General features: G+C 38.7%; 1 protein-coding gene across 3 annotated transcripts in view; it reads right to left on the reverse strand.

The window, feature by feature from the left end:
• The window catches only part of pax5 (paired box 5), a 59,565-nt gene extending 39,415 nt beyond the window's left edge, over window positions 1–20,150 (reverse strand). For 2 of the 3 annotated variants that reach the window (XM_023334413.1, XM_023334411.1), the window contains exons 1-2: window positions 19,845–20,150; window positions 1,740–1,905 (exon numbers count right to left, since the gene is read on the reverse strand). In XM_023334413.1, the coding sequence (XP_023190181.1) occupies window positions 1,740–1,905; window positions 19,845–19,890 (212 nt within the window). In that variant the 5' untranslated portion in view covers window positions 19,891–20,150. Of the gene's footprint in view, window positions 1–1,739; window positions 1,906–13,659; window positions 14,167–19,844 lie in introns of those variants that run through there. The other variant, XM_023334412.1, reaches the window with a different exon arrangement.
• Between the last annotated feature and the right edge of the window lie 1,912 nt (window positions 20,151–22,062).

Here is a 22,062-nt window from a genome sequence, read left to right on the forward strand (position 1 = left end):
CTTTGCGTGGCTGCAAGCTGTCAGTCAGTCTTAAACCTGCTGCTCTCCCTGCACTGTACGGTGGAGTAATCCTTTCCGTGAAGATGCGAGTTGCTGTAAATGTGTGCCTCCTTGTCTTTCTCCCCCTGTGTGTGTTGCACTTTTTGACTCCTCACAGCTGGAGCATAAACACAACTAAAGGAGGAAAAAAAACAATCTATTTTCAAATGGAAAACGATTTAAATTATTCACAGCTGAATCATCGGTGAATAAACGAACTCGGTTATTGATATCCTGCTCAACGATGAGCCGGCGCACTCACTCACTAGCTCACACACACGCACACACACGCCCACACGCACTCAGAGACACACACAGGGTGGTAGAGTTGGTGTTTTTGTTCTGCTGGCACCAGAGAGACAGAGAGGAGAGGATAAAACAGCCCTCCCTCCTTCCATCCATCCCTCGGTCCCTTCTCCTCCCCCTCACAGTAACGCTTCAGTGAGTTGAATGGCCAGGAGAGGGAGAGAAAGAAAGAGATAGAGAGGGAAAGACAGAAAAAGGGAAAGGGAGGCATGAGAGAACAATGAGCAACACATTTTTTGATATAGCTGAGGGTCGCTGTTGCTAATCCTTCCCCTCTGTCCCCACAAATGGTCTCTATGTCTCTCATTCATTTTTCTTCTTGCAGCACTCCACTCTCTTAACACGCCTTTTTCCTTTCTGATTGTTCTTCCATTTATTCCATTCTTCACCTTACCCACTTTTTTGGTTCGTGGCGGTTCAGAAATATTGTACCACTTTCATTTTGATGCTAATTCAAAAAAAAAAAAAAAGGAAAAAAGTGATGAATCTTTTTCCCATTGTCTGGCTGTTTTTTTCTCTTCTGGGGGACGGAACGAGCAGGGATTTGCTCCTGAATTTAGCTTTGAAAAGCCAGACAGGCACACAGAAGAAGGAGAGAAAAGGGAGGTGAGAAGATTCACAAAACTGAGAAGCGTCGGGGAAGACTTACGGGACACAGAGGCGAGAGGGGGAAGGTGAAAAGGCAGAGGCAAGTGAAACTGAAGGCCAACATGGCTGAAAATACAGCTTATGTGTGCTGAAGAAGTAAGAAGTTTTAGAAAATTGACCAGTCAGCTTCTCCACCAACAAGCTCACATCAACCCAAATGTAAAGCAGAAGTTACAAACTACAATTGTGTAAGATCTAACAGTTTCACCAAAGATTATCAGGAACAGGTACATGAAGAATTTCTGGTCCCTTTTGCAAAAATTATGGTGCTGCTTAAGTCTTTAAAAGCCCTGGACCTGCAGAATTTATTTTAGAGTCGGTTTTTATTTATTGGTAGCTTAACAACACTGCCAACTACTTACAAGAGTAAACTGTAATGTAGAAATGCTTAACTTTAATTTATTTAAAATTGTTTAGAGCACTAACAAGTTTCAGATTTTGTTAACCGTTTTTGCAGGACTGGAATAAAAAATGAATTCAATTTAAGGTTTTTTATCAAAAGCTAAAAAGTGTGATTGCGTCTGTAAGTTGATTTCTCAAACTCTAAAATGCCAACAAAAGATATGACTACAGCGCAAATAATAACCAGCCATGTTCATGTTCATTCGTACTGTAAAGGGACAATACTTAAATGCAGACACTTTTTGTTTCTCTTCTGTAAAAGCACACATTTTCTCTCAGTTTCTAGTCACAAAAAGGGCAGCAGTGAATGTCATCAGTATTGTGCTGGCATGTTTGTCTTTTACCTGCCCAGTATCTTGCTGACGCATCCATGGCTGACCCGTAGCTGCCTCGAGATGTCGCAGGGTCGAACCCCTTGATGGGCGAGCTCCACTATTCGCTGTCGGACCACGTCTGGAAGAGGTCTGCCGTTTACAAACACGCCTCCGAGTTGGTTCACGCCGCCATGTCCTGGAAAAGAGACCGCAAGAGTCTGAGAGGGTTAACAGCAAGGATGCAGACGAGTGACAGAGGCAGAGGAAAGTCAGTGTTTTGGTTCAAGCCACTGGGGTCTTTAAGTGCTGGATTGTTAAAGATATGATTTTTACAAAGGAGAAATGTTTTCAAATGTGAATGACAGCATGTGGATTGAGGATGGAATGGTGATTTGTTTAAAGATTTCCAGTAGAGTGCATTTAATAACAACCTTCTTTAATTCAAGCAATAAAATCCTTGAAACAGTTTGTATAATTGGTTAGATTTAAAACAAGTATATCTGAGGTGAAATTGATTACATTTAAGAGCTAAATGATGTTAAGCCAATGTTTAAAATGCTCTGACTGAACTAAATTATTTAAATTCTAACTATTTTTATAATAATTTAGTTGATCTAATTTGTTCTCTCATGTAACAGACATAAAGTGTAAATGAAATGACGGTAAACTTTTAGATTTTTCCTGACATCCACAGCTTACATGACAGCAACTGCATCAAGATTAAGAAGTTCAGATTGCTAGCAAATCCGACTTTGCCATAAGTGCTACTGCTTACATAGCTAAAATGGATAAAAACTTTAATTCTCGAAACTTCCTCAACAACACAATGCAATCCATATAAAACATAGCCTTACTGTTCATGAACTTCACACAAAGTAAACAAGATCAACACTTGACTGAATCAGTAACTTCAGTTCAATTCTAGTCAAAATGTTTAGGTAGTTACCAAAATAAAGTGGTTTATGTCCGAACTCAACCACTGGATTACAAAAGCACCTTGCTAGAACAGAACTGAAAAACACATTGTTATTTTGGGAACATTTTATACTTTATCTAGTTCAGTGACAGTGTTGAAGTCAAACTTGCTACGATACTGAGCATCATAAACTTTGGAAATGAACGTCACGCCGTAGTTGTGGTTGTTGAATAAAAGATGAAGATATCTTTACTGGTTCAATAATGTTTCATGTGTTAATTAGCAACCAATTATTTTGATTTTTGTTCTTTTTAATGCGGAAGACAAATCAACTATAAGGAAGAGTTGATAACAGGAAAAATTCTCTTAATTGAGAAAATCTAAATGTATTTTATTGCTTTGTTGTTTAAGGACAGCATGAACTACAAAAACTACATCCAAAGTTCAGCATTAGATGTGTAAGTGATTAAATAAATTATTTGAATATAATTATATTTAAACTAATTAGAATTAAAGTACAAAATGTAAAGCATTGACTGAAGTTTTGTTAATTTCATTAAACATCTGATCCTAAATACCTGTTAAATGTACCAAAATTACAACAAGTAATTTCAATTACATGTCAAAAAAAATTATATCATTTGTTTAAAGGAATTTTATTTGTTTACCTCTTAAAGTAATTCTTTGGTTTGGTTTGACTTTATTAAAAGTAGTGTAATAGAAGCATAAACAAAGTTATATGTAAACAAAATAAATTTTAAACAAAAGCACACAAAACAAAGAAGTAAAGTATATTTACACGTTCAAAGGAGTTGGTAGAAGTATGAACTTATTTTTACACCCACCCCTCTAACATTTGCAGCATCATCAGATAAATTATTACTCCTGTTAACATGTTTTAAAAAAAAAGAAAAAAACAGTTACTGTGATACTGAGATTATTGGTCATAAATTATCCTGGAGCAACTTAAACCTGCCTGGTCACTTTGGGTTTGACTTTGATAAACTCTCTTTTTTGTTTTCTTAACTTTTTTTGCAAATCATCCTAATGTATAAATTAAGTGTAATATTTTTTGTAACCTTCACTTTATTAGCATGTGTTTATTAAAACCCAAAGCAATAGTCCAAATTTGATCCAAGAAGAAAAACGTAATCAATTCTGGATGGCAACAGCACAGGTATTGCCCTGCAAACTGGAGTCATTTTTTAGTGCCTCTGATCTGCACTATGTCTCTCATTTATACTGTGAAGCAAAAGAATATCAGTTGCACTGCTCTACAAAAGCAACTTTTTCCAATTTCACCAAGGGGCAAGCTAAGCAAAGATGGCAATTAGGTGAAGGGATTTCAATTAATTATTGACCAAGGCCTCGGCTCGGCCCCACAGTAAAAGATGCTGGTAATATTCCCCTCTAGGGAGGCAGGGATGAAAGTAAAGCAGGAAATAGATAAAAACAAAAAGCAAGACTGAAATACACTAGAGTAGAAGAAAAGACAAGCTGCAGCTTAAGGTAATTGAAAAACCTCCTGGAAGCAGGATTTATTTTATGTACTATAGCTATTAGCTAAAAAAAAACAAACAAAAAAAACAATCACATGTGCTTATTAGATAAATTTCTATCATGCATATAATGTTTTTTCTATTAAGTTTTTAAAAAACAAACTTTCTAAACAGTTCAACAATAAATCAGAGTGAACTCTGAAGCACATGTTGCCCATGAATACATTTCCAAACTTCATAACAAACATATAAAGGCTCTTTACTCTGGACTAGATTTAAAAATAATGATCTGAGATGTTAACTTTGTTCTGCCAATCCTGGGGGGAAAAACACATTCCCTCTCTTCGCAGCCACTGAGTTTGTGTTTGTACTGTATATATACATGAATCCCACCAAAGGCAAAGTGTAAATCAACTTTCCCCACCGTTTAATCCACTAGCTTTTGTATTACCATAGTGATTACGTCTTTAGGGGAAACACACACGCACTCTCTTCTTTACATACAGACACTAATCCTAGCTGTGGGGGTAATAGATTTTAAACACATAACCCCAGCAGGGGTAGCGCCTGAAACAGCAGGCCGTCTCGTGAACCAGCCGCCTTGCCTTCGTCTTCTCATCATCAGTACGAGGAAAAACAAAAGTAAAGATACATCGTTTCTCTTCAGCTCTAACATAAATAAGTCAATATATGAAACACACACTTCTAATAAGGACGGTCTGGCTCTAAACTTACCGCTTCGTCTTTTTAGATGTAAGAGGGCTCATTAAGCAGACACCAGCACAATTTGGAAAGCAATCAGTCTCGACAAAAGGCAGTGATGTATCTGGAGAAAGTGAGACTGATCTGCTTGTGCCATTCCTCTCAGAGCTACTCTCAACCAAGGCTCAGTGATGAAACGTTATCATCTACAACAAATGTTATCTTTCAAGAAAATATGAGACAATGTGGCAAAACAAAGCCATTTTTCTCATCAGAAATAACCAGTTTGGTAAATATAATAATTAAATACAGTGAGCATGAGATGATTAATTAAGATATACCACAGTTTTACCTAGTTCTTGTTGCAAAACTGCTGAAGTTTCCATCTTTACTTCCTCTACAGTTAAACTCCTTCTTTAAGACTTCAGAGAAAGTGCTTTAGGGAACCGAGTTTTCTCACTTTGTACAGAGCATGGAGTAACGCATCGCTGCTCTTCCTGCACCCACTGCTATGCACTGCCAGTAAGATGGCTGAAATAAGGCTCTAATATTTTCCCTTACAAACTGTATTATGAGGAAATGTTTTACGGTCATGAAAAATAAGGACAGTCATGGACTCGCCAACCACTCTTATTCTTATTGTCGTGGCCTGACTGTTTACTGCATAGCTGTGTTTATGTTGTAATGGTTATTTCTTTTATTTGTTTCATGTGTTACCTTTGTGGCAATGTCTCTCTTGGAAAACAGATTTTAACCCAATGAGACATTAGTTACCTGGATAAAAAGAATTTATTAATAACTCTGTTTCAGCACTACAGTGTGGGTGAGATGCATGTAAAGCAGCTGACTACAGCAGACAGCCTGACTAATCAGCTGACATTGATAATCAGCTGATATTGACTCGTTATGCCTGTTTTAATCTATGTAGAGCAGAGCAATAAAAAGTAAATCAAAATTAAACTAGTGATAAAAAAAATTTGTAACAGTCTGCATGTTATGTTAGAAGCAGTATAAATAATTTTTGCTTTTCTGTTTTAAATAAATGTAACTGCATCCTTTGAGACAATTTTACAGTCATGCCTTTAAACCATGTAGTGAAAATTTTTCAGAAACTCACAGTTAAAATCACAGGTGCAAAATAGGGGAACTAGTCTCAGAACTTGACCTTTTTTCAGCTGGAGAAAATAATCTTGATCAAGTTTGCTCTGGCTGTTAAGATATTCTCATATAGACGTATAGATGATGGACAGAAACTGTTCAAGATTATAAGGCAAAGTGAATAAAAGCATTTATGAGCATCAAAAACAACAGGATGTATCTTAATCCTCACATCTTTGTTTAGAATATTCTTGCAAAACATTCATTGCAATTGGTAATAATGCCTGTAGACATACGACATTAATTAAAAATCCTTGTTGTCATATATTCTGAGCAGAATATAATGTTTAACTATCAGATGTTTAATTTTAATTAGGGATGCAGGCATTGTCACCATCATACATAAATAGTGTTTTCAGTAAGCATCCAATAATGCTCTGTCTTTTGTCTTTTGTAGATTTAACATTTCTCCAAAGCCTTTTGGGGTTTTATCACTATCAATTTTTATATGAAAATTTACAAACAATGTTCAAAGATATGAGTCTGTTCTATGAAAATGCGCATTTACTTCTTCCAAGACGGGTGAATTTTGTTCAGTGGCAGTAATATGGACAACAGAGATCACCTCACTGAGTTGTTTGTGGACATACGTAGTTTGAATCTTTTTCACAAAACATCATCATTTTTATAAAGCATAAGACCTAGTTTTGGAAACATTCATGCAAAAACCACAACTGATATTATGCCTTTAATAGGTAATAATTAGGAGGGAGTAAAAACATCATGCAACAAAGCTCCCCAGCAAATTCTCTGACCCTTGAGCCAACAGGGCGCCTCTGGACCCTGTTTCATTATAAAGGAGAAATCCACTTATTTACTGTGACTGATTTCTGGGAGTTTAAAGGAAATGATCACAAAATCTCTGCCAGTCCCATTCAGCATAGAGAGCGTGCTGTAAAGAGTCTGCTGACCTACATGGACAAATCTTTTTACACCCTCAAACACTCTGTGTGAATCCGTTATGGCTGTATAAGGACATTATTCCTTTTCCCTCCTGCCCTCATTATTATTTCCCGAAACCTCTCAGCGAATAAAAGCAGATTTTCTGCAGGTCGTTTATAGAAGCCTGCTGTGCTAAGTCCTCCTCACCACAGGTATCTGCACTGAAGTCCCCCCCCCACCCTTACCCAACCATTCTCCTTCTTTCTCAGATAAGAGTAAATGAAATGGTTCCTTTCACCCCTTCTATCTGGGCCAGGGCATGAAAAATATGCCTTGCTTTGTGAGGAGATGGAGAGGAATGACTTGTGACCCACAAAAACCCTCCAGATACCTATTTATTCACTTATCTGTGTATTGACTGTTGGTATTAGGCGTTCAGACTCTCACATTTTTTTAGAGGGTTACGGTATTGGGGATTATATGTTTGAAATTTATTTTCCAAACCTATAAATACTGATAGGGCCAAACGCAGAGGCATTCGCATCCTATAAAGGCATTTGTTTATCAGGAGCTGTATGATCACCGCCGGCCTAAGGAATAAGCAAACCAAGAAGCTGCTTATAGCTCTCAGGCCAACAGGGGGAGCCCAAGAACACTTGACTTCTCATATAAGACACAGACCTTAAAGGAAGGGAGATATTATGCAAAATAAACTTTTTTTGTGTGTGTGCTTCATATCATAGTAGAATGTTATTCCTTCATCAAAAACATACTTGGAGTGTTGCTTTCATTCTTTCATGCATGTTTGAGAAATCCTTGAATCTCCCATGGCAACCGTGGGGAATGCCTAAATGTTTGTTCTCGCAAAGCTCTGCCTATTTACTCAAAGGAGAGCTGCAATCTCAAGTCGAGTTTCCGCCTCACAGAACAACCTCCCTCTCAGCTCCTCCAGACTAGCAGCAGCAATTAGCAAATAAGTAGTGGAACTGTGTGTTTACTAAGATTATCATACAAACTACTTCTCGACCCAACTTCCATATAAGAAAGGTTGGAAACAGCATAACGAGAAGCACTTTTGTGAGGCACAGTATCAGAAAGAGCCTCTGTCTCTCTTCTTACAGAGACAGAGGCCCAATTTCAAGGCATCAAATTGCAAAGTCAAATTAATTCTGTTAAGTTATGCTCCACATATTCTGCATTTTTATAGCAACTGATGGTAATATAGTTACATAATACAAATAATATCCCCCACCTCCAAAACATCAAATTTGTTTGCAAACTTGTTTTAAGCACATTTCAAATGCTCATAAATAGCATTTTTAATTAAAAACGCTAACATTTAAATGTATTTGTGATTTAAACAAACTGTTAGCTTTATGCCTAGTAAGACATTGTTAATCAGAGCAAATGGAGTTGAATACTCCCTTTACTCTTTGCAAGGCCTAGTATTATTTTACATTTCTAAAAAAAATATACAAATCATAAGTTTCCTTTCACTTTGTAATTATGAATTTCTTTGAGTTGGTCTATCATTAAAAAGCTCCCACAAAACCTTCGAAGTTTGTGACTGCAACTTGATTAAAAGTAGAAAAAAAATATAGATGAATACTGAAAGATGCTGTATTTACTGCTATTTATGTCGTCAACAGTGCGCAATATATATTGTGACGTCAAACCAAAAACATTTTGTAACATCCTCTGTTTAGTTAATGGCTTTCTGAAAATAAAGGTGCTAAACGCTCAACAGATAAACCATTACCTAAGACAACTTTGTAGATTTTTATAGTATTTCTATTCTACTCTATGTCCTGTTATACTTTTTCCTATATTTGAGTTTATGTCCAAGTCCAACAAATACATTATGTTCTTGAAGGAATTCAATCAACAGTGTCCTGCAGTGGGTATTGTTGCAAATTAGACACCGAAATCTTGCCAAATTAGGGGTTTGGGTTTTTAGGAGTCTTTCTCCCAAAGCTGTCTCTGGAGAGAGGAAGGTGTTGGCAGAGGAAGCAGCTTCATTTTCATCCGTCTGAATCAGAGAGAGGCAGAGCCAGCCAGGAGAGACCCAGGGGGTCATTATGCATCCCTGTTGTATTTTATTTATTTACCCTTTATGGGAGCTGACTTATAGGAGCCCACCACCTCCTTAAATGTTTGATTGATTCACTGTTTCTGAAAAAGGAGAAGAAAAAAATATTACTAAGATAAAGCAGAATATATTGGAACTCCCCCATCCAGAAAATAAGCTCCATTAGGGCTCTCTGTCTCTTTCTTCCTGCTACATTCCTCAGTGTCCTTCTCTCATCTCTCATCTGTCTCGTCACGGCCTGACGACTTAAAAATACAGCCACAGAGAAATGGCAAACAAAACACCACAGATTCTCGCCTTTTCTCAATATTTTCTATCGTGCAAGAGAAAAAAAAGCCAGAAAGAAAATAAAAAGGGTGGATCTGTAAATTACTTTTGACTGAAAGCTGCTTGGTATAGTTGCCTCCAAGAATACTGATGAAGCAAATTTACTTGAACAAACAGTGGCTAGATAGATGTGGCTGGCGTGTTAAAGGTGGCCTGTGATGTTATTCTGCATTTCCTTTTTTTTTTCCCAACCTGATTTTGGAAAATAATTATGTCTGGGAAAGAAACAGGATCATAAACTGCTATAGAAATGGTGTAGAAGCATAGAGCATCTCCAGAAATGTTAAAAAATAAAATAAAATACTTCTTATAATCTTAGAGTGGTACTCCAAAAGCCATTTAAGACTATTTTGTGTGGAAAACTTTACATGTATTAACAGGCATAAATAAATAAATAAATAAATAAATAAATAAATAAATAAATAAATAAATAAATAAATAAATAAATGTTACGATGGGGCAAGGAAAAAATAGCAGCAGCAATTACCAGTTTAAAATGTCAAGTGTTTGCGTGATTGCAATTATTTTCATCAGATTGTAAAGTTTGACTCAGCCTGATTAAAATCTGTCCTTTTTTTTTTTTACGAGTTTTTCTTTTATGAGTTGGTGAGCAGATTTCTACATCTGCTCACCAACGTATAGGCCACAGCCTTGCGCGTTTAATATTCACCATACCTTCATTACCATTACAATACATGATTATGAAATTCAGCTCATTATCATCACAATTACCTGGAATAGATTTTTTCTTTACATGTATGTTACTCGCTGCAGACAATTCCCCCCCTAAATCTATAATCGGGAGCTCATTCACCTGAACTACGCAAAAAAAAAAAAAAAAAAAAACACAAAACAAACAAACAAACAAACAAACCATAAACCCTCATAATATATTTTTTTAAAACTCCAAGACATTAAGAGCGACCTTTTTAGTAAAATAAAAATGTCTGAACATGGTTGAATGTTTAAGGGAAACTTTTATTTGGCGCAGAGACACAAACAAGGTGCAGCATATTCCCTGCTGAGCTGAACTTTGGGCCTTTTTACGCACAAGCAGCAGCAGCAGCAGCAGCAGCACACACAGAGGGGAGAGAGGCGCACATCCAGAGTCGCGCAACAACATTTCCACGCGTCACACTCGATTCCCCACGACCTCTTTCTCTCCCTACCTTTGACATTTTTTAAGGTGTAATCGTTTTAAACCGTCTCCGCGCTCTGACATATATAACTTTAGCTCCGCTGGTTCACCGTCAGCCCTGCGGATCATTGGCTTCTGGTGAAATGGCGCGGAAGAGGAAACATGATTCGTTCTAGCTCTGAGCTGCGTGTGTGTGTATTTTTTTTTCTTTTTCTTTTTTTTTAATCTCTTTTCTTTTTTTCTTTTTAATCCGGCGGGATAACACACCGTGGGAAGTCCTCTACATCAGTCACACATTCTACACGAAAATAACAGCAGAGAACAGAGGAACAACCAAACATAACATGCGAAATGTATGAAGGATGCGCTCAGGCAGTTTTGAGACTAGTGACAAAAGACAGAAAGGGAAAATTCAATGATAAAATAACAAAGTAAACATTTGAAATTTAAAAAAAAATTAAATTAACACAAAAATCAAACTGCGCATTTATTCGTATTGGTGTGAAAAAATAAAAAGGATTAATTTCTGTTCCCTGGTTATGAGTGAAAATATATAAAATATTACAATTAGGGTTTTTTTTTATTCAGTTATCCGATAAGACAATATCATAAACATGCCAACTATTTTGAGTATAAACACAAACAAAAAGTATGAAATAAAGCCCTTCTCTCCTGCCCAACACTGACAAAAGTGTTAAAGTTGAACTAATGAACTGGCCTAACAATACGCAAATATTTTATTTTGGCATGTTTACATCCACATTTTTCAGTAGAAATTATTTTACAGGTAAAAGTATAAAATAGTTTAATTCATTTGATTTGTCATCCATTTTAAAAAAAACACACAATTGGTTTGTCATTGAGGCATAAAGTATTCATAATTATTTTAAAATCTGCTGCAAGTTGTATGTAAATCTTTCCCTGAAGCTAACATTCATTGGCCACGTATGTTATACCTGAGCCAAGCATCTCAGGTATAAGATGCTTGGCTTGCTAGCAAGTCTGACATTAGCATTAGCACTGTCGCTTATCCATTTAGTGGCAGATACAATTTTAAACTTTGAAACTTTCTTAGTAATAAGTGTAGTGGTAGTACTTAATTTTTACTTTATTAATTAATAATACACATATTAGCCATATCGCTCTCTGCTGGTCACGCACATAACCAATGAGAGCAGGCTAACTGAACTAACATATACCGTCCGTTTCTTTCTAATCAAATGTTTTAGCACAATTTTGTTTTACAAATATTTAGAAATTAATATGCTTAAATAGAAATTCAACAACTTCTAAGGCTAATAATAAACAACCACCAAAATTCGTTTTTATAGTGCAGCCCACATAGAAAATTGCATCTTGAGGATGGAACAAAAAGGGAAGAAAAAACATTTGCACCTAAAAGTGATCTCTGACATTTTTTAAATATCTCTAAGTTTGCCTTTAAAAATAAAAGCTCTGCAAATAAAAATGAATGTTGTGCTATTGCTAAGGCTAACTGATTCAAAGACCTTTGGGGGGGGTGAAACCAGTGAGCCCAACACACAAAGCAGCGTCCGCCATGTCATCACTGAATGCCTAAGTTGCGCCCCCCACTACATGAGGTTCCCCCTGCGTGCAGCAGCTGTTTCCCTCAAGTCTTGTGGAGCCAGACTGTGACCTGTGAGCAGAAGCTGCACGTGCCTTAACTTGTGGCTCTGACTGCACTATAAAAAGGACTTTTGGAAAGAATTAAATGTTAGCCATTAATAATATTTACATTTGAATAAAGCACATTAGTTTGTGAATGTAATGTCAATAAATATTTTATCGATAAATAATTTTATTTCATTGTGGGTTTAAAATATTGGTATTCAAAGTCCAGCATAAAAAGTAGGGCTAAGACGCTTTTATGTGTCACATATGGTACGTATGCATTCACTCAGTAAAAGTTAATGCATTCGGTTTGGAATTGAAAAAGCCTATAAAATTTAAGCAAAGTTAACTTTGGCAACATTGCTGCTAAAGTCAAAATTGTTGTAACAAGAGGAGCTTCTTAATAACCCCAAGGGAGTCATCGCCACGAAACGGCACATCTAAACTAAGGTACTACGGTTCCCAAGTTAAAATGTTCACATTCCAACTTTTAAAGAACAGATATACAAAGGCTCTCACTATTTCTGCAATTTAATGTCAAATTTATTAGACTTTTTTTTTGTTGCTTATATTGTACATCTTTCTCAGTTAGAAATGAACACATTGAGTTGGAGTAGTAAATTTAAAGAAAGGTTGAGAGTTTCACACATTTTTTTTCACAAGCAGATTTTAACTGTTAAACGTGTACAGTTTTTACTCAGAAATAATGATTATGCCTAAATTAAACAAATGCAAATTGTTACACCGCTTCCCGTGAAATTGAAACAGAGCGTTTCATCAGAACCTAACCAGAGCTCTACTCTTCTGGTACGGTTTGTGGATCAAGTTCAGCTTTTAGTCATGCTTTGATACCCCCTCTCTCTCTCTCTCTTACTCTCTCTCTTTCTCTCTCTCTCTCTCCACTTCTCTCTCTCTCTCTCTCTCTCTCTCTCTCTCTCTCTCTCTCATTCTCTCACTTTTCCTCCATCACCCCTCTTTCACTCCCTCCCCTTTTGACCTCTGCACCTCCTCTTCTCTTCAAACCATAGAAACACAACAAACCGTCTCCTACAAAGCAGAAACGGCGGCGAAAACAACACAAAGCGGGCCTGCAGAGACCGCACTTCATCTCTCTATTCACAGCATCACCAAACTCATGCCAAATTATTCTCATGCATCGTATTCGCAGAGCGCAGGACAGAGAACCCATCACACTTTAAACAATGCAACACAGGGGCGTGTGATTGATTAATAAAACATCAAGAAACAACACTGGAAAGAGTATTCAGTAAACTGTTATGTTTTTTTTGATATTATTATTTAAATGATTTTGAGTTGCCCATATGCAAAACATTGGATGCCTTCCAAAATAAGAGGTCGTTCAGTGTTCTGCGAAATTTGGACATTTGGACTTGAGCGGTAAATTGTCTGATTTCAGACGGGTACATCTACATCTTCAGTATGCAATAAATCACGAAGCAATTACATTTCAGTTATGCTCGTAACTTCAGTTAAAACGAAACAAATAAAGCAGTGCAGTTTTTTCTGTGGACGCATGCAGGGCTGGTGGTGTTTGAGGGCCAGTTGGGATCATGCAGATGAAGGGAATGATAACCAGAAGAACTTACTGTGCATCGCCGCGAACGGGTCGTGCTTACAATGAATCTCCATCGGTGCAGAGAGGGGGCTCCAGGGCCCTTCAAGCAACCAGAGGATCTTAAAAACAACACCCGCTTCGGTCTTCCACTTTGCGGGCTATGATGACAGATGGGACTTCCAGTGACTAAAAAGGCTTTCCTTCAAAAAGATAGTTTTTTTTTTCCTTGTTAAAAAAAGACTGTGTTTAAAGGTAAAAGCAACACATTTCATCAAAAAGTTAAAATGAGGCGTTCAAACGTCAAAAAACTAAAAAAAAAAAAAAATTAGAAGGAAGGAACAATTGGAATCACAGCAGCGGATTAGTTGTGGTGTCTCCTGAACCAGAGGAGCTTCTGTCTTCCTTTCTTCTGCTGTGGGTCAAGTAGCGCCAGTCCCAGGTCGGCAAAAATGTGTCTAAGTTTTTAACAATTATTCATCCAAAACACGAAAAATAAACAAAATACGTAAAGCAAGGAAAGTATGACTATTTTGTTCTTTTTTTCTTGTCGGTCTGCTGACCGTGAACACCCTCCCACCCCCCCGTACTTTCACCGATGGAGGCACAACTCTCCCGTCAGTCTTTTAGAAAACAATCAATAAATAAATAACATTTAAAAATTAGGCGCGAAAGGTAGAACAACTCTTTACAGATCCAGTGATCCCGGTTGTCCTGTGCACATTTCTTCTTTTTTTTTATAAATTGTCCTCGGCTGCCGTTCTCACGTGAAGATCCCCCTTCAGTTCAGCGTCTGAGTGCGGACAAGCGATCACGTCACGCGGTGTCATATCCAACAAAAAATGTCACGTGCCCAAAAAATTAAGAATATAATGTAAAAAAAAAATAATAATAATTATGCAAAGTCAGTCAAAAACAAAAAGAAAAAAACAAGCACTTTGTGGTTCAAGTAAAAAGCCTTAGACTTCAGATGTATCTTCTTTCTGTCACCTCCTGAGTGGACCGGGACGCGCCGCACAAACCGGCTCCCGGTGACTGAGTGAGTTTTAGAGGCGAACCTCTTCAAGTCAAATCGGAATTCAAAAGATGTTTTACTCCGCGCTCCTGTTCAGGAGACCAAAAACAACCACCGTACTGCACATAAGCGAGCTTTGCTGTTGATCTCAAAATGACCAGCCTGCCTGCGCGCAGCATCCGGCGGCGGCGCACGGCGCGTTTCAGGACCTGCTCTCTTGCGGACAGCGCCCGCGCTCCCAGCCCCCTGGAACCCTAACCTGCGCGCTGCCCGTCACTCACCGCGAAACCAGCCAATGACGGTTCGAGCGCTGTCTTGACGTCAACACCAACCCCGGTTCAGCTCGCTGTGGGCAGCGAGGGGGGTGGGGCTCGGTGATTGGCTACAGCGAATCCCGTGCGCCAATGGCAGCCCGCATTGCTTTCTCCTTTGACCAATCGTCAAGTCGCTCGGTGAGGCAACGCAGTACTTTATATTTTTAATTTCAATTAATGAATTATATAGAAACGCATTGCCTTTATAGCTATTTGCTTCTCAGCTTATTGGGTGTATTGTGTAACTGCCAATTAAGTGAGTATTAAAACTGAGGCGTTTTAATGAAGGCATGCCGTGTTGGATGAAGGAATAAAAACAAAGTGAATCGAATGAGAGACTTTTATTTTAAAATGTTATATGTCTATTTAACAAAATGTAGGACGCAAAAATCATTTTTTTGTCATATTTAGGCCTACAGGGGCGAGAACGACCAAGAGCAAACAATTACTCCTGAATAATTCCTCTTTCTTATTTTCTTTCGTCATCCTCCTCCATCTCAAGGGGTGGGATCTAATGAAAAACATGTGAAACATGCATCCCGTCTCATTACCTAATTGATCCAGACGTATGTATGCTTTTAATGAAGAGCAAACACACACTCCAAAACTGTCAGGTTCGATGTTCGTCCCAGAAGACTCGCAGAGGCCCACACAAAGCATCTGTGATGTCAAAATACACAAATAGCCTAAAGCAGGAGAGTTTATTCCTTTCCTCTTTAATCATTTCGGCTGCATTTCGGAGCAGGTGTATTTCAGAGGAGCCCATGACATATAATTACGCACTTTCCCATCCTGTTCATGGAGGTATCAATAAACGAATCTTACCTATTTTATCATAATAATACATGTGGCATTTTAAGGAATCTAAATAAGAAAATGCAGCTTATTTAAATTATCTTTTGGAGTTTATTCTCCAACTGATCTGATGTCCAGATGGGTAATTTATGAAAGCACTAGACTTTCTTAGAATCTAATATTTATACATTCTGTTGCACATAATTAAAATGTTTCTTTGAATTCCCAGGCTTCTATGAAAGAACCGATCTAAGACAACCAATTCATTCACAAAAACGAACAAATCACCAGGTACTTAGATGCGCTCATTATGGAAAATGCAGAAGAAATATATATAAAAAAGAGAAACCCTCTTTATTCTGTTTCTAACCTCGCCGCTAAGCTGGAAGCTTTGCATTCTTTGTGAGCTTAAAAAATATTTCTTGAAGAAGAATGTCAGTGTCAGCCACGAGGGGGCGTTCAGCCTTGGACAAAAAGGCCTGCGTGCACACAGGCGCGCGCACACAGTCATTTATTTACAGATAATTAAAATGAAAGGATTTACACTCAATATTGCTTTAAAGTCCTTCAGTGTGTCCAGTTGGAGGCCAGACTAAGACAGAGGAGTGAAAACATAATTAGCAATCACTATAAACGTCATCATGCAGCACCGCTACTTTTTGATTGGGATCTTGATGTGGAAATATGATTTTTGAATCCTAGTTGATTTTTTTACGCCTCTGCTGAGTAAATATTTCCAACATTTTAAACGGACCCTCCTTCATATTTTACATATTTCACATCATTTCTCAGAAACCCAGTCAATCAATGGACTGGGTTTCCTGCAAACCTGACAGACACCAAACCAGCTTCTATATACATATTTTTGTTAACATATACAAGACAAAATCAATCGAGATGCCTAAGCCTTACTATTTAGATGGAGTGCCTCCTCACAGGCCTCTGGTGTACCAAAGCAGGAAAAAAATGGCAGTGGTATGAGAAATGTACAAAACCTCTATTACTCACAATAAACAGGAGGGTTTGTTTTGGGGTTTTCTTTTCTCTTCTTGGTACTGATTCCCTTTTTATTCTCTCATAAGTGATCAAAAGCAGAGGCAACTGCACTGGTGGAGCAGAAAATTTTAAAAAGCACAACGTGTCGTTTCCATCTTTCTTTTTAGCCTCTGTTTATTTTATTTGCAAAAATTTACGCACCCGTTCCCCACACGCGTATAAACGGCAGCAATCGCTGGTGTCTCTCCGAATTGCAAATTAAATATACAAGCAATTAAAAAAAAAAAAAAAAAAAAAAAACCCATCCAAACACAATCAATCATGTATACAAATTGTTGTTGCTTTAGGGTTGTAAATTTGGAGAAAAACTTCCATCAGGGTAGGACGGTTTTAATCCAAAGCCATTACCATATTTCATTACCTCTGCAGAGCTACAGACGGGAGTTGGGATGGATAGAGGGGGGTTGCAGCTGTTTTGGATACTTTCTTTAGACATTAGTAAGAATGTTGACTTGTGATAATCAGGTGGATGCAAATTGAAGGCAATTGTTGTTGTTGCTAAAATGCCCCCCTTTCCCCACCGATCCCCTCCTCCTCCTTCTTCTTCTTCTTCTTCTTCTTCCATCCACCATGAAAGCGTTTTGCTTTTTACTTCCATCGCAGCCACGAAAGGGAAAAAAAAGCAATGAAAAATTAATAGCGCATGTTAACTCCGCCAGCTCGTTTATTACACGCCCGCTGACTGTAAACATAATGAGAAAAGCTTCCGTATCTCTCCTTAGGTTTTCACTAGCTTATGAAATATATAAAAGTCCTCACTAATAAATAAATAAAAAACACTGTATATGGACTGGAGAGTGAGGCACCATACAGGTAAAACACCCACTGCTCCAGCAGTGTGCCCCATCATACACACATGTTTGCAAATGTTTATAACAGTCTTGGCTTTCCATCTGCCAGAAAACGTGTCTACCAGACGCCCTGTGATGCGCGTAAAGTAAAAACTGAAGCCAGAAATCCAACATGAGATCATCCTCGCAGCGCATTTACGCGCAATCAGAGCCGACTCAAGGAAGTAGCAAACCTTGCAACTGCCTAAGGGTTCAAACTTTCCCAAGGGCGATTAAATGCACACAGGCCACATTTACACCAGTTGTACTTAATTATGAGCCACACTACCACACGTCAAGGAACTTTACAAGACAAACAGCACCACTTCCTATCTATTAAAATTCAGTTCATATGCCAATACCAATATAATATACCTCTCGCTTTCTTTGTCGCCCTAAAATAATTGCAGGACAAAAATATTGGATCACAATTTGGGAGAGTTGCTGTATTTTGAAATGGCGGTTACTAACTTTTGCAGGATCTTGAAAGTTTCATTTCTGACATAACCGTTCGTACAAAACACTGGCTTATCTTAAATTCTGGAGAGAAACATGACAAAACTTGAAAATCTGTCGTTGCTTTTACTTTTGCTTCCTCTCAAAGATTGTTTGTGGTGCCCATCTGGCCGCCCCTTACTAAACCGGAAACGCTCCTGTGAACAAGCATTTTTTTTTTTTTTTACCAAAACAGAGACGCGAATGAACTCTGTGTCAGGAATGTAACTTAAGCATAACGGACCCCACGGTGACTGAATCAGCATCCAGATAGTGTTGAAAATGTAATTTATCTGAGCGTTTTTACGCGCGGCCCCACCCTTCTGGACGGTGGGATGGAGTCCGACAGGCTACACGCTCAGTCTTATTGATCCTCCTTTGTAATCCAAGCACGTATCAACGTGAGAGGTGAATCGAGAGGCTTTAGGTAAAGGCCCTGGGCCCTCAATACTCTACACATCAACAGAGGAGGGCCTCTATTAAATTCTGATTTCCTCAGTGGTTAAAAAGGCTATTAACCAACTGCCACAAATCCCTCCGCTTTCAGCGTTTATCAGCGGCTATAGTGCCCGGTTAGGGCACATTTGGGGGCATTTTTCTATTAAAAGGCCGAAAATTATTTATTTCCAGAAGACAAGGGATCTAACTCTCACGTCAGAGATGTACGTAACATAATAAACTGCATCTGTCTTAAACGTGTATCATGCTTGGCTCACTATAACCAGTATTAAGCAAACATGAACGCATCATTAAGTCAGATTTCATTGCTTTGCAGGAGGAGAAAAAAAAAAAAGCTGCATGACGCTCAGCCCGCGTTTAAAGTGGCCAATCACCTGCCCGCGGTTTCTTAATGACAAACGACGTTTTATCAATGTGGACGCAGCGGGCAGCAATATGAAATGATGTGAGATCCATTGGGTGCCATAACGAGGTCGATGGCTTCATCCATCGCTGTTTCAGACCCCGCTGTTTTATGGAGCATTAACCTGTTGAATGAAAGCGCTGTAGCCCACACTCAGAAACATGTGGTCCGCGAATTAAACCATCATTCAAAAGCTAAAATAAAAGCTCACTTTCTCAGGAGTGCACAGACAGAGTCGATATGTTCGTGGCATGAAATGAGAGTTGTTAACCAAAAAAAAGCAAGTTTGGTTTCTGTGAGAGGATTAACACGTGGAGCTGAAACACAAACCTCTCAACATCAGCCCGCTTAACTTCTCTGCACTCGTTCAAAAAAATAGAAAAGTTGTGATCAGCATCACAAAGTATTTTCAAGTATTACCTCTAAACCGAAAATGTCGAAAAATATTTGCAGTTGTTTAGCTTTTCCTAAAAAAAAAAAAAAAGATCATAACATTGAAAATTAGTTCCCTGGATGATCATTTTAGTTCTAAACAAACGTGACAACAATCCAAACAAAACTATACAAAACTTGCGAACTAAAGACAGAACTTGCAATGGCGTTTAAAAGTTTTGTAACAAATGTAGTTTTTCATATTGATGAAATGCAGAAAAAAGTTTTGCAAACTTTGTGAGCGCCAACTCACGAAGTTGAACAAACTTTAACTAAAGCTAAACATTTGTTACAAAAAAATGCAGCAGTCCAACGCTCTGCGTGAGATTGACAAAATCGAGCAATTAATAATCATATCAACAATAATAAAGCATGTTTCAGAATATGAAAGGGTAATAGATTGAGTTGGTGTGACCCTACCTGCTCTCCCGAGCCGTAGCGCAGGACTCTTGGGCCCCTGGTCCATGTTACCCAGTTAGAAAAGGGGGAAGGGGACGGAGGAAGAAAAAAAAAGGAAAAGAACAAAAACTTTTTTCCAGTGTTTCCCTTTCTTCCTCTCCCTCTCCCGTCCTCCCTCCCTCTCTCTCTCTCTTTCTCTCTGATACTCCTTTCTCCCCTTCTTTCCTTTTTTTTCTTCTTTCGTCCTACAGTACTTTTTTGGGGGGGCGACTTGTAGGCTGAAATAATTCGACCCTTCCGCTCCCTATTGCACTCCCAGCAAGTGCTCAGTCAGCTGCAACTAAACGCTTTAGGTGGAAAAAAGGCTTCGGGGGGAAGCGTGAAATGATCACGCCGAGTAAAAAAAAAAAAAAAAAAAAAAAAAAGAGCCACTCTCAATGTGCGCTCATGTCCTTTCCCCTTTTTTCTTTCCGAGCACGCACACACGAATGAAATTGCGCTTGCATGTGTTAACCAGCGCGCGCACCCAGACCACGCAAACTTGCTCAGTATCGCGCAACCCGCACCCTTCCCAGCAGGGCCGCCCCCCCTCTTTCGCATCTGTTACCAAGTTCCACTTTACTAAACTTTCCCGCCCCCGACCTGCTCTCCTTCTCTCTCCGCCATTCCCTCTTTTTTATGTTAGATTCATTTCCTCTGGTGCACATCGCGTTTGCAGCAAGGGAGGCATAGAGGGGAACATGCGTAAAAACCAGTGCTCGGTCTTTTTCCATCACATATAATTTAAGGAAAGTTAGTCCTGGAGTGAAATTTTGCTTTGTGCGCACTCAACCTCCTCTGACGGAGCACTCGCACAAATTTCTCCTGCTGCCCCGTGTGCCTGCGCACACCTGTTACGCACCGCGCGCTTTACGCGTTACGTTGGAGTGGAAACGCACGGAGCGGTGTACCATGCTGAGCTACACCGACCTCTCTACAGAGTCAGAAATGCATGCAGCCTTCTGCTGGTGCGTGTGTGAAGAATTAGTTACCAAAGGGATAGTGCCGGTCCTCAGCTCTGATTGTTTGCCGACACGCACCTGCGAGCGCACAACAACATTTCATTTAAAAATTCATTTGCCAACTGAAACTTTCCACCACTGCTCGTACGCGGAATTTTCTTCTCCGTCTCCATCTAGAAAATTTCTAGAACGTGTGTAACTTTTTTTTTTAGGTTATTCTTTTATGAGAGTCAAATTTTGTTTGGACCTAGAGACAAAATTGCAACATTATGCTTAGTCCTCAGTCCTCGAGTCTTTTTGTGTGAGCACCAACAGATCTGAAAGTAAAACAAGAAAAAAAAACATAATAAAACCCCTCCATATTTTCAATTTAAGCCCACTCATTAATTTACAAATTTCAAAAATAATTAAAACTCACCCCATGTTAGTTTTTGCGTATGCTTCGAAGACCAAAGCTGAAGATTAGTTTATCTTTAGGGGAAAAAATATTAATTGTTTGCAATGAATGTGTAAAAGTCAGATATCAAACAAATGGCCTGAAGCCTGAGCCGGAAGTGTGGAGTGTATTTGCCAGATAACCAAATACCTATTGTTTTTCTGTTGTGGAGAATCTAATTTATAAAAATTAAAGGCAAATGGAAATAAAAACAGAATATGAACATGAGAAAGGTGAAAGTTCATAGGTTAAGCCTAACACGAGCTTATGCCTTTAATGTGTTTGAAAGGGGAAAGCAAAAACACAAACAAACCATAATTTAAATCATTAAGTGTAAAAGTGGTTCTAAAAGCAGAACCAGGAATTACACTGTGGAAAAAAAAATACATTGACACAACAGTTTTCTTCTTTCTTCCTCCGCTGAGTGACTTCTCCGTCCCTGTCCACCAGACAGCTGTGGGTCTCAGGGTTCACGCTTAGCCGCGAGACAATTGAGTGCGGAACAAAGCGCGAGACAGCGACCCATTTTGCTCTGCTTGTCGCCTCGCGCTGCTACACTCCGACCCTGACCTTCGGCTCGCGCCAACAACATCTAAACATAAACACGCGAGGTTTCCGAAAGAAGACGCGACATAAAGACAGAAAGGAAGAGAAACAGAACAGGCTATCTGCTTTAGCATGAGGCAAGCAGGTGAAATATTTGCCTGCATTTCCAGCCTGACATCGCAATTTAGCTGGTTGGTTAGAATTAGGCCCAAATACAGGATCCAGCTTGTGGTCTGCAGGTAAAAAGATTTCAAAT

This window comes from Xiphophorus maculatus, chromosome 5 (assembly GCF_002775205.1).
Source record: "Xiphophorus maculatus strain JP 163 A chromosome 5, X_maculatus-5.0-male, whole genome shotgun sequence".
NCBI lineage: Eukaryota > Metazoa > Chordata > Actinopteri > Cyprinodontiformes > Poeciliidae > Xiphophorus > Xiphophorus maculatus.